This window comes from Acanthopagrus latus, chromosome 19, assembly GCF_904848185.1.
Source record: "Acanthopagrus latus isolate v.2019 chromosome 19, fAcaLat1.1, whole genome shotgun sequence".
Lineage (NCBI taxonomy): Eukaryota > Metazoa > Chordata > Actinopteri > Spariformes > Sparidae > Acanthopagrus > Acanthopagrus latus.
This window is the reverse complement of record NC_051057.1, coordinates 5,694,410-5,706,832: the sequence shown is the minus strand read 5'-3', so window position 1 is coordinate 5,706,832 and position 12,423 is coordinate 5,694,410. Positions and strand designations below refer to the sequence as shown.

Here is a 12,423-nt window from a genome sequence, read left to right as displayed (position 1 = left end):
CCACCAAACCCAGTTTACCCTCCCTGTTGTCGGCGGAGCTGAGTCGATGCACGTACAGCTTTTTATTCCCTCTGTTGAGATGTAAACAGGAATACAGCCGAAAAAATTGACAAGATGTGTGATTATGGCAATTAAAGAAAACACTGCATGTGTGGAAAAACAGTGTTATATGCTGTGTGTCAACAGGGATGTGTGAAGCTCACCAGCTGAAGGACATTATGATTTACTCACCGTCCTGACAACCTGACAACCCCTCCTCCACCTCCCCATCACTGGTGATGTGTCACCCAAAGTCACAGATATTAAAAGTGATTTGCTGCCAAGTACGTGAGGCTGATACTCATGACAGCTCCACGGAGACGAGACAAAAGGAAACAGAGCCCTGCCGTGCCGTGCCGCTCCAGTGTTTAAGAGGATTTTGAGGATGAGAACCTCCAACACAAAGAGGGAGGGGAGGGGAGAGGGGAGGGGGGGAGTCCTCATTCTGGGACTCGTAGTACATCCCAAATCAGGAGGAACTGGGGCGAAGCTGCATGGCCCTGACGTCTCCAGCGCCCATACATCACGCCAAACACCATTCACAAAATTAACTACATTCATGTTGCGCGTCTTGCTGAGACAGATGAGGGTTTTTACATGACAGATGACTCGAGATTTTCTCAGATTTGTCTTTGCTCTGTGTTTCGGCACACATTTAATAGCTCACAGTGACTCAATTAACCCTTTTTATCCCGGATAATGCCAACTTTTAGGGGTGATGTGGTTTGCTAGCAACGACATAATTATGCTACGGGAGAACAATTTCTCTCCAATGATGCAAGTGGGCTCCATAATGCAGAATGAAACCATTTTCCCGGGTTAACCTTAACCCTGTTACCGACAAACCCCACTGAGTCAGTCGATGTTCGGGGCAGAACCGAGCGCTGGGCCGCTGCTGAGACTGACCCGAAGACGCTACATCACCTGACGGGTAGACAGCAACAATGGAGGGCCACCTACCTGGGATAAAAAAACCTGCCGGTGGATCATTCTCCGATGTAAGGCTGAAGACGTGGAGCTGAGCGCCTGCTAGTTTCCACCGAGCTCCATGTCGACGGTAAAAACGCAGGGGAGGGGGACACAAACAAACCAGCGGAGCGAGCAGAGGGCCGACGAGGAACACGACGGAGGCTGTAGTCACATCGTCTCCTCGGTCTCTGGACCACAGTGAAGCCCGCCGCAATACAACACGCACTTCCGCCGTCCGCCAAAATAAAACACCACAACGTCGTGACTGGAGGCGTTCCCAACTCTTTCGGGTGTTGATGTTTTCCCGTAAAATACGTATAGGATCATTAACACGTGAAAACTACAAGGGCGAGGGCGAGCTTCATCTGAAATGCTGGTTCCTCACGAGCGTTTTGAAAGTGCCGTTTCCGGTGACATCGGTGCTAAATCTGCTTCACAGAGCTGGGTACCAAATGCCTCGCAGCCAATCAGAGACCGCGCTTTCCATCCTCGCGTGCTCTGCCTCCTCGTCTCTGCCTCCACCTACCGCGCGCACGTGCACGCAGAGCCCACGCACGCGTACGCAGTGTCACGCGCAAGTCGTTCTCCTCATCACTGTCCCTCTCCTGCCAGGTCTCCTTCAGAGAGCAGGAGGCAGGAGATAGGAGGCAGGAGGCAGGAGATAGGAGACAGGAGGAGACAGGAGGCATGAGACTGGAGGCAGGAAACAGGAAGCAGGAGACAGAGGACAGGACATTGGAGGCAGAAGACAGGAGGCAGGAGATAGGAGACAGGAGACAGGAGGAGACAGGCATTTTTTTCCTAATGTTTTTTTAGTTTTTGTGAAACAGTCAATCATCCCCCGCAGTGTCGATGACTTTATTGCCACTTTTCATAAGGGCTTCATTAAGGAGAATTTATTCATATCAATATTTGAATGACTCACACACACGCTGGACACCATCAGTAACACATTGTATTATTGAGCCAAATTATGTGTATTAAAACCAAATACACAAGTTAGTCATAGAAAGTTAGGCCTGTTGAAAGACAACTAATAAAACATCAGTCATGTTCGGACATGACCAGAGTAATAATGTTATGGAAACAATAAGTAACTGAGCGATTGAATACATGTTTAAATAATGTAAACAATTCAAATAAAACATATCATCTTAAGTCTGTGTCGCCTCCGAATGAGCAATGTAACGGCCAGTATGAGGGCTGGAGAGTGGTGCTTCTGAGCAAACTGCGGCTCCATCTGTTGCTCCATCTTTAATGGAACGATCATTTACAGAGGAAACGAGCACAGAGCACAAAGCACTCGAATCCACTCAAGTGTCTGCTATTCTTTGTGTTAAGACAGAGGAAAGGAGTCAATCTGTTCCAAACTCTTACAAAAAAAACCCACGTTGACCAGTTTAACACGTTTGAGGGGAGGGTTCCTCCTTGCGCCTCTAATGGAAGCGTACAGTCGAGAGATGTCGATGATGAATCCTCGAAGAGCCACCGAGAGGAACCCCCTCTCTTTCAGCGCTGTTTAAGTCTGACAGCGACGGTCTTATCTCTGCCAGGAGCTGACAGCTGTGTGTGTCTTTGGACCTGATAGACAACAGAGAAGCTGATGCTAGTTTAAAGAATACCACAGTGACTCACATCCATCTCTCATCTGTCATCCAGTATGTTGCTGTATGCAAGTGTGTAAATGATGGAACCATTAGCCCTTCGTCCAAATTTGCAGCAACACTGCCAGGACTTCCTGCCACTGGCAATGTTCCAGTGGGGTCGTACCCCATGATGATTTGGGTGGATACCAGGCGACCTGTAACCAGGGCGTGATGTGGGGACGCATGGACGGGAAGGATCAGTATAAATAAAAATAATGATGTGACGATGTTTGACTTATCACCTATCTACATGATCATTACTAAACATGATGAAAAATGACAGAAAAATGTGGCGGGGTCCCTGACGCCTGGTCACCCTGATTATATCTGCCTCACACAGATATCATAGTTTACTGGAACTGCACATTTAAAACCACAGTTAGCTTTAAAAACACAATTGCAATAAAGTTCATAGTTTTTATTTTTATGGCATTTCATACAGCATAAAGTAGAAAAGATTATGTGGAAAAATAAATACACAAATCGTAAGTGTAATATCATTACAGTAAAACATCTGGTTCTTTTCAAATTGTCAAGATTTCGACACATAAAAACAATCTTTCCTAGACACTCAGAGAACTTTAAACTGGACATGTAAGCGACGTAATATTTCAGAAGTTTTCTGCAAATTTTGCGACAATGAACCATCCTTCACATCTTCAGGCCTGTAAAATACGTAAACATCTCGCTGCGTACGAGGCATGCAGCTCGTGATCAGACCGTGTTGGGATCCCCGGCCTCAGGCGACTGCAGGAGGAGATTTGACCACTGTGGCCCTGTCCTGCAGATGACAGTGAGGTAGAGAGAGAAAGAGAGAGGGTGCTGCTCCTCTGGTGACATCTGCTGGACAGAAGCTGTTAATGCCTCTGTATGACGTCACTGGAACATCTGTGTCTTCTGTCCAAATCACCAGGATCGGTTCATAACACTGGCCGTGACTCTAACGCAGCTGGATTCTTTCAGCAGAGATGCTTTTGATGACCTTTACAATCATGGATGGATTCGTGAAGGAGGGGGGATCGAGAGGGACAGAGCTGGAGAGAGAGAGAAAGTGAGAGAGAGAGAGAGAGAGAGAGAGAGAGAGAGAGAGAATGTGCTCATATGAATGCAAATGAGCGAGCGACATCCACATCTTCCTGGTTGGCTGCGCTTGTTGTCCTCCGGAGTCTGCCCGTCTCCCTGTCGCTCCACCCCCTCACATTATCTGCCGCTCCTTCCTCTTCACCTCCTCTCACTCTCACTCACTCACTCACTCACTGTCTTCTCCCGCTCTTCTCTTCCTCAGGCTCACACCGTCACCTCCTCCTCCCCCTCCCACTTCCAGTTCTGTGTTTCATTTTCCCGGCCCCTCAGTCAGCTCCATTCTCCATTACGGCTGATTCATTGAAGTACAAGGAGCAACAGCTGCCTATTCATCTCTTCACTGACGGAGACATGAAGGAGGAGGAGGAGGAGGTGGAGGAGGAGGAGGGGGAGTCAGGATTATTTTTTTCATGATGTCCAATTGCCACACAATCACACCCGATACTGCGACTGCCGGGGTTTGGGTTGGATTTGGGCGGAGGTGAAGGCAGCGTGTTGATCAGGAGGATGGAGCTGTGCTTTCACAGAACACACAGTCCACTCCTCTCCGTCACCTCCAACAACACAACAGCAAATACATAAATTGGGCTCAAATGACTCCCTGGGGTTTGGTTAAACGCATGGCGTCGTTTTCACCAGGCTGCACACTGTATGACGTGAATAAAGATTCTCCCGCGTTTCTTCTTCCATCTGTTTTAAAACGAGGACCTGTGGCCTTCACTTTTCTCTGAGCCAGCGTCATTCAGCGTGCAGTAGACTAGCTATTTTAAATTTATGTTCTTAGTAAACATGTCATTATAAATTGGCCTGGTACAGGGGTCAGCAACCTTTACGATAAAAAAAGGCATTTTCGCCCCAGTCCCTTGCCCCAAAAAACGAATCTGTCTGGAGCTGCAAAACATTTTTGTGCCTAATAATGTACGTAACGCTGTCTAGTAAGTCTAAAGTAGCCTATAGGGATTTATAATGGGTCTAATTTAGCATTCATTTATATTTCTACATGACGTGGCAACACTGTAGTGGACTATTTGTGCCCATGTTATATTTCCAATTCAATGATGCCATATTTTTTGGTACATTTGCTTTCAATAAATCGAAACAGAGTGGCAATACAGAGCTATACATGCAGACCTATTGAAGTCCTCCCTGTGTTTGTGGAAATGTCCAAAATAAAGAAGAAGCCTCATTTGATGATAAATGAAACACACAGCGGCAGGCTAGATTTAAAAACAGTATGAATAAAAAACAAAAACCAAAAACCAAAAACCCCCCCAAAAAAAACAGGACACAGGACAGTTTGTATTTTATTTCAGTCCATTTCAAAATATCTTTCATTTCCATTTAAAATGTCAAAGCCACAGGGAGCCGCTGCAGAGGGGCGACAGAGCCGCAGGTTGCAGACCCCCTGGTCTAGTGCGTATTGACAGCGTGGTCTTTCATTTTGAAACCTTGAATGTTTCAGCCGGTCTGCCTTTTCCTCATTAACAACCCTATGCTGCATTCTGGCTAAATAATGATTGCTAATGCTAATTACTACCGGTGGCGCCGTGATTAGCATATCGGCGACCGCCATCACTTTTACCGGTGAAACTACCATATACCTCCCATCATAAAACACGTTCATGCATATTTATACGTGATCAGATCAATACGTCTCCTTTAATGTTCCGTTTCCTGCAGAAAGAGCCAGCAGAGCATTAACGGGAAAACTTAGCGCACACTGCCATGACTCATTAACACGCTGCTGGATTTACATTGTGATGAAGGAGGATAATTACATGGTGAGCCCACTTTTTTTTTTTTTTCTTTTCCCTCCACCTGCTTCACACATCTACTCCAGGAGGAGTGTTTCCCAGAGAGCCTTTCAACAGCCATTTACCATAATGTTTTATTAATGCAACGCTTTCCCCGCTATCAAACTCCTCCGTGAGCTACAAGTGATGTCACGCCACCTCCTGTCGGTCAGCCAATCCGATCAAAGGAGAACAAAACGCATGGAACAGATCCAAACGCTTCATATTTCACCCATTAAAAAAGTCGTGAAGGCGCGTTTCGCTGCTCATGTCGACAGCTGAATATCGTGCCCGAACTCACTGAAATCGCGGTTCAGCGGCGGTGAGGTGGAGTGGGCCCTCCACGTGACCACCATGGAGGTATTTTGGCTTTAATTAACAGCAGTGACGATATAATGCGAGCACAGTTAAAGCAGTTGCAGCTGTTTACCTTTAGAAATTGACACCATCGTCTGTAAATTCTGCTCTGGGCTGCCCGTGCAAAAGCACTGCAGAGAGTAATTAAAATGCACTCTTCCCTCCCTTATTAGAGAGTCAGTTCCCCAGAGGTTCTGCGGAGCCGTCGCAGGGCGCCTGGGGGATACGCTCGACCGAGAATTCGATGACAGACGCGGGCTCCTCAGGTCCAAAAGTTTTGGGTTTATTTTTCGGGGGTTCAAAGCTGCGTGCTTTTCAAGTTATAAATCACGGCAGCACTGAGTTGTCGCATTTCGTGTTAATATTCGATTTCTGTGGTGTTTTGTAGATTTTTTTTCATTTTTTCTTTTTCCCAGATGAACTGATTGATATTTTTGTTTTGGCCACTTGAGCAAATTGAAACAAGCTGAATACACAGCAGTGACACACAATCACCCAATAGAGCTGGCAAGTGGGAGGACAAGCCCGCGTACCTCACTGTGAATGAAGGGACGAAAAGAAAAAGAAAGTTGAAGTAAATCCGACACAGACTGACACGACTTGGTTTTCACGGTAAAAACGATTTCTTTCTTTGTTCGGCAAGACTCACGACACGGTTTAAAACGGTTATACAGAAATGAAGAATTAAAAACCCTCCCAGTCAGAGTTGATGGTGTGGACATGTTAGCAAACAGTGGCTCACCAGACAGCCGTCAGCATTAAAGGAACAGTTCACCCGTAAAGTAAAACTGTCACTACACTGCACGAGCTCAACCAGATGTCGAGAGTGCAAATAGTTTAGTTTTTTGTAATGAGCCAATTTATTTATTTTTCTTGCCCCCCGATTGTTTCTTTGCATTTCAGTGAGGCTCCAGAAAATGTCTTGTGGACTTCACCAGACTTCTATCAGCGTGGGGGTGATGAGATAATGACTGAGCGCCCACCCCCCCCCTCCCCTATCAGCAGCCCTGCTAATCAGTAGCGAGTCACGCGTCCATCCCTCCAGCATCACTCTCTGTCAACACACAAGTTGATGGCATTTTACAAACCACATTTCATATTGATCACGAGGAATTTTACAAAATCTTGATCTGAAGTAATTACTCCGAGGTTTTATCCAAGCCTGCTGGCGTTTTTTTTTTTTTTTTCCACAAAGCGCAACTCGGTAGCCCGCTATCTCGTAGGAAGACAACGTCCCATCCTCCATAATCGTGCCCGTGTCTCCAGTCTCAGAAATGAAAAAGAACTCATTTTGCAGGACAAATTGGAGATGTGGGTAGCGGGTCCAGACATCTTGAACATTTTATTCAGCTCCTCACTGAAAAAGGTAGCTACCTGCTGCTGCCTAGTGAGCAGGGGGGAGGGCAAAACAGTGACGCAAAATAGGCTGAAAAGCTAATAACTCTCATTATTTCTTGTTGTCGGTAAGTCGCTGGTTTGATTCCCTTGGTCTGCCTGGTTGAGGTGTCCTTGGGCAAGATGCTGAACCCCAAACTGCTCCCGATGGTGGCATGGTAGCCACCGCCATCAGTGTATGAACGTATGAATTACCGTCAGTTGTCACTTTGGACAAAGCGTCTGCTGAATGCCCTAAAATGTAAACATCCACAATCCAGCAGCTTTCCACACCAGAGAAGACTGGAAGATCTCATTTGTCATGCTACTTTACAATCCGCTCACATATGGATGATAAAAAAAATATTCAAATACATGTCAGCTCATTAATACATAGTAGTAGTGACTTAGATATAGTAAACACTTGTACACAGGTCATGAGGGGTTCATTGTTTGATGAGGGTGACCTTCACTGTCTCCCGATCTCAACACAACCTTCCTCCACTTATTCAGTATCGATGACATTCCCGTAGTTCCTCACTCACATATCTATTAAATAAAGCCATGTGGCGTATGCAAACAAACAAAGCGTCCTGTGACACTTCCATAGTGTAGATTCAGACGTGCGTGTCTTAAAGCCGCGGCCGACTACAGAAGCATCACTTTATAAAGATGCCACGCTGTTCAAACCCACGGGAGATGAGCCTGCAGAGAGGGAGAGAGAAACAAGGCGGACTAAAAACAGTGTCATAGAGAGAAACCACTTGTTATCCTGTTGGAGTGGGAGGGGATGAAGTCATCTGCAGTGTTCCATCTGCCGTACCGCCCTCCTGCACTAGAGGGCAGTGTGGTCCTGCCTGGCAGCCGGGCGGGCTGCAGCTTCTCCCCCCTGTGTTTTTGAAGTATTGAAAAGGATCTCTGTGTGCTCTCTGTAACATCGTGTGGTTCCATCTATCCATCTCTCTCACACCAGTGCACAATCTTGTATTTACATAAGAAGGAGGAGTGTGTGTGTGTGTGTGTGTGCGTGAGTGTGAGTGTGACTCGTCGCAGTATTGGTTCAGCCTTGTCTTGGCTGGCCGGTGGCAGCGGCACGGCAGAGCATCTGCTGCAGTGAACAACAACAAAAAAAAAACATCTTGTTGTGCCACCAGCTTCACCTCGCTGTCCTCCCCGCTCTCCCCCGTCTTCCGTGTTCGTCCTGAGCCCCGCGTCTCCGTGAAAGTGACACGATCAAACGGGGCTTCCACCGGCACCGGCTCACAGGGCGCATTCCAACACTTTTGCGCCAACACTGCGAACGGCTGTGTACTAATGCCCTCACTGTAAGTACCACCCCCGCTAATATCACCTTCGAAGTGAAACTCTCGCCAAAATTCAACCCAGGCTTTTTTTGTGAACGTACATGAGTCAAACCTTCGTGTAAATTACGACGAAAGAGGCGCTTTTGAGATCGACCATATTTCCGTTTTCGGCTCAAGCTCATTTTCAATGGGAATGCATGGGGCACTTTTACGCTAGCACGCTATTTTTAAAAGGCTCGACACAACATGAAACTTTGCTCGTAGTGTCACCAGGGTCTCTACACATGAACACGAGCATTGAGAACATTGTTTGTGTGCACAGAGTTTGCTCTGTCCATCCCTGAATACGTCTGGCCTGCCATGACGACGGCTAGCAGAACAAGCTACGGCTAACGTGAGTTGTTCAAAAAAGTTCTTTTTAGCAAACCATGTTCACAAACAATGTTCTCAGTGCTCGTGTTCATGTGTAGAGACCCTGGTGACACTACGGGCAAATTTTCATGTTTCGTCGAGCCTTCTTAGTGTTTAGAAAATAGCGATTTTGATGCTATTGTAAAAGTGCCCCATGCACTCCGATTGAAAATGAGCTTGAGCCTAAAATACGGTCAGTCTTGAAAGTGCTTCCTTCATCGTAATTATGCTTTTACATGAAGGTTTGACTCATATACGTTCAATAAAAGTCCAGGTTGCTTTTTGGCGAGAGTTTTGCTTTAATGCAACTGCTGCTCTTGCTGATGCAACCAGTACTACTGCTGGAACTAGTACCAACACTACCTCTAATAGCACTACAACTGCTACCACTATTACTGCTTTTAATATTAGGAAAACGTCTGCTACTACTGCTACTGAAAGTATTAGTGCTACTACTGGTACTTTTACTGAATTCCCTCTGCCCCTACTTCTGTTACTTCTACTACCGTCACTGAGTTATACAGTGGAACAAGTGGAAAGGTCCCACTTATTCCTGTCTGGACAGCGAGCAATATTTATGTTCATCATAATGTAAGCAATAAAAACCTAGTTTTATGTTCAACCAGCTGATTACTTATTAAAACAATTGACATAAACATTCAGTTTGTTGTTGCTTTGGTAACACGAAGCCTGGGGGTGGGCAAAGAAATAGATGTTTTTTAGAACACCGCCAGGACACATTGAAGTTGATGGCTGAGCACATGATAAACCGGAGCAAAAAGACTGAACTATTCGATAACAATGAATTAACACAATGGTCAATTTTGAATGAAAACGTTGAAATCACTTCTACATTGTTTTGGACTCTAGAGAATCTAAATCAATATTGAATCGTGACAGTTGCCAGAGGTTCCCCGCCCTGATGTGGCCTGCTGTGTGATCGAGACGCTGCCCCCGAAAATCACACGAGCCAATGACCTGACACACCTGCTGATCTTAGTTAAGATCCGAAAGTAACTCAGACACCGGCTAAGAAAGAAGAAGAAACGCTTGCTGTGTCAGACCCAACTAATAAACAAGTGGGAAAAAAAAAGAAGCAGCTCCCAGCCGGGCTGAAGAGGGGAACATTAGCCTGGAGGCTAACGTTACCAGACAACAGGTAGTTAGAGGTGGTGACAAGTGGAGCCACCACCACCGCCACCACCTGTGAGACAGAAATGGTGTTGATAATAACAAGACGTTCATGTGCTCAGCCATGTCCAGGGGGACAGTGTGATGTCACGGATGCCGTCCCAGCCTCCCCTCACCTCGCCAGCATGTTGGAAGTGTTGGAAGTGTTGAAAGTCCTCTCCCCGGCATCGTGCTTGAACATCATTACAGCTCCTCAAGGTGTGGGCTTACCTTATTTCAGCCCTGTGCGCCGCCTCCTCTCATCCGCTGGAAATAAATACCAGTGTAGCAGGATTAAACACACGGTGTGAGTCACAATGCGGGCTGCAAACTGTGCAGTTAATTTAGTTTGTTCTTTTCTTGTTTCCAGACACGTAAGAGGGAAACAAACTGTCCTCACGATGCTCTCTGTGATTGCAGATATAATGTGTAGGAATACTAAGAACAATTCTCCCCCCCCCAAAAAAAATCCAAGATTTGATTTGACTTCAATTTTCAGGTCATGATTACATTTTTCAGCGCTTGGCTGACAGATCATCGTCAAGCGGCATTTGCGTTTCCGTATTCCTCTTTTAAAAGGTAAGTATTCCACAGCAACAGATGTTTTCATGATGAGTTTTTGCAGGTTAGGGTTAGGCACGTTTCTTACAAGTGTCTTCCACAAACTTGATGTTAATGCAGTGCAATGTTAATCAAACTCATTCAACTTTTCAGTCAAACTGTTAAACTTGTATGATCTGCACTGAAGAATATATGACATGCCAACAATTGCAGGAGAGAAGTATTTGGACTAGTACTGCACCAAAATGACTGTTCAGACATATTTAACCACTCTAATGAAGATCTTGATGCCTTTTTGGATGCAAACCATACACATGTACAGATTTTGTACATGTGACCACCTGGTGTGCAGCGTTAATTGTAGAGAGCTTACGTCATGGTATGGCTCCATCAGCAGTTTGAAAAGAAAAGATACGCGAGGTAAAAGTTATCTCCAATACAGCCGCCGGTAACATCAGAATGAAAGAGCTATCGCCGCCGTACATCATCCTGCTGCTACTTCTGCCTAGATAACCAGTGATGGGAGGTATTTTACAGGTAAGACCAGGATCCTGACATCAAACAGGAGTCCCGACCTGGACTTGAAGCCTTCACCGGGAGCGGTCTGGAGAAGCAGTGCCTATTTAATTCAGTCATCAAACCTCCGTTCAGCCTCAAATGTATCTTTGCACATGTGACAAGAGCTAATTTAATAAAACCTTTTTATTTCCTGGGGAGCGCTGCTGCGATCCAGCTGCACATACACAGCGGTGTGCACCGGCCTGAATGCTTCCCCCCCTGGTCAATATTTGACTAAACTCAATATTAGAGCCCTAAATGTGCTAACCTCTGTTCATTCACTGGCTCAGCAAGAGGGAGATATGAGCCTGACAATCTGACTATTGACAGGGGAAGAGAAGTTAATTTTATGCATGGCTGAGGTTGATATTACTCTACTCTCTAATAACAAGAAGGCCCAAACAGTTAATAATGTGTTTCTCCTGACTCATCAAGTCTTAAAACTAAGCTTTTTTTTTTTTTTTTTTTTTTAAGGGAGTCTGGAGGTTTTCTCCATGGACAACAAAGGAGCGGCTTTTAATAGCTCCTGTTTACTGCACTTGTTAAATTTGACATGTTTACCATCAGTAAAATATCTGCTTTCATGATGTGAGTGTAAATGTTTGTAACAGTGCTGCTAACACTGTCAGGTTAACAAACATGTCATTTACGTCACGGTGAAGCACCTGGAGACCAGACGGTGTGTGATCCATTCTGCTGCTGTTTCTTCTTCTTCTTCAGACGTCCGTTGGGTAATCGGATCCCAAAATGCGTCTTCGATGCATCTTGGGGGTGTCCACACCTGTACTTAAAGCTGCCCACTTGTGATGGATGGTGATACCAAATGTGAACAGGGCCTCCATTTTCTGTAGTGCAGGACACACAGGCCCAGGCAGACTCCCAGACTCTCTTTACAGAGCCTGCTGCTTTTCTGAGTCCTAGTGCTACACACCTCCACACACATGTTAAAACGAAGCCAGAGTCCGGAAACAGTCATCGGCCCCTCTGAGTCCACTGTGGTGTCAGTGCCTTGCGAGGGCCGTTCTAGGATGGGCTGGTCGTCGCTGGAGCCTGACTCTACCTCCTGTGCACACACCGTAATGAGACTTTACCTCTCCTCTCTGCTTTACAGCACTTTGAGTATATCGCAGAGGACTCTCCCTGATGTAAATTCTGCAG

General features: G+C 45.9%; 1 protein-coding gene across 7 annotated transcripts in view; it reads right to left on the bottom strand.

Moving 5' to 3' along the window:
- Positions 1–1,315, bottom strand: part of LOC119008756 (E3 ubiquitin-protein ligase HECW1-like) — a 62,737-nt gene extending 61,422 nt beyond the window's left edge. For all 7 annotated transcript variants that reach the window (XR_005071522.1, XR_005071521.1, XR_005071523.1 and 4 more), the window contains exon 1: positions 1,000–1,315. Coding sequence is in view for 2 of the 7 variants with exons in the window: in XM_037079394.1 (XP_036935289.1) it covers positions 1,000–1,029 (30 nt within the window). In the remaining 5 variants the exon portion in view is untranslated. The remainder of the gene's footprint in view (positions 1–999) is intronic.
- Between the last annotated feature and the right edge of the window lie 11,108 nt (positions 1,316–12,423).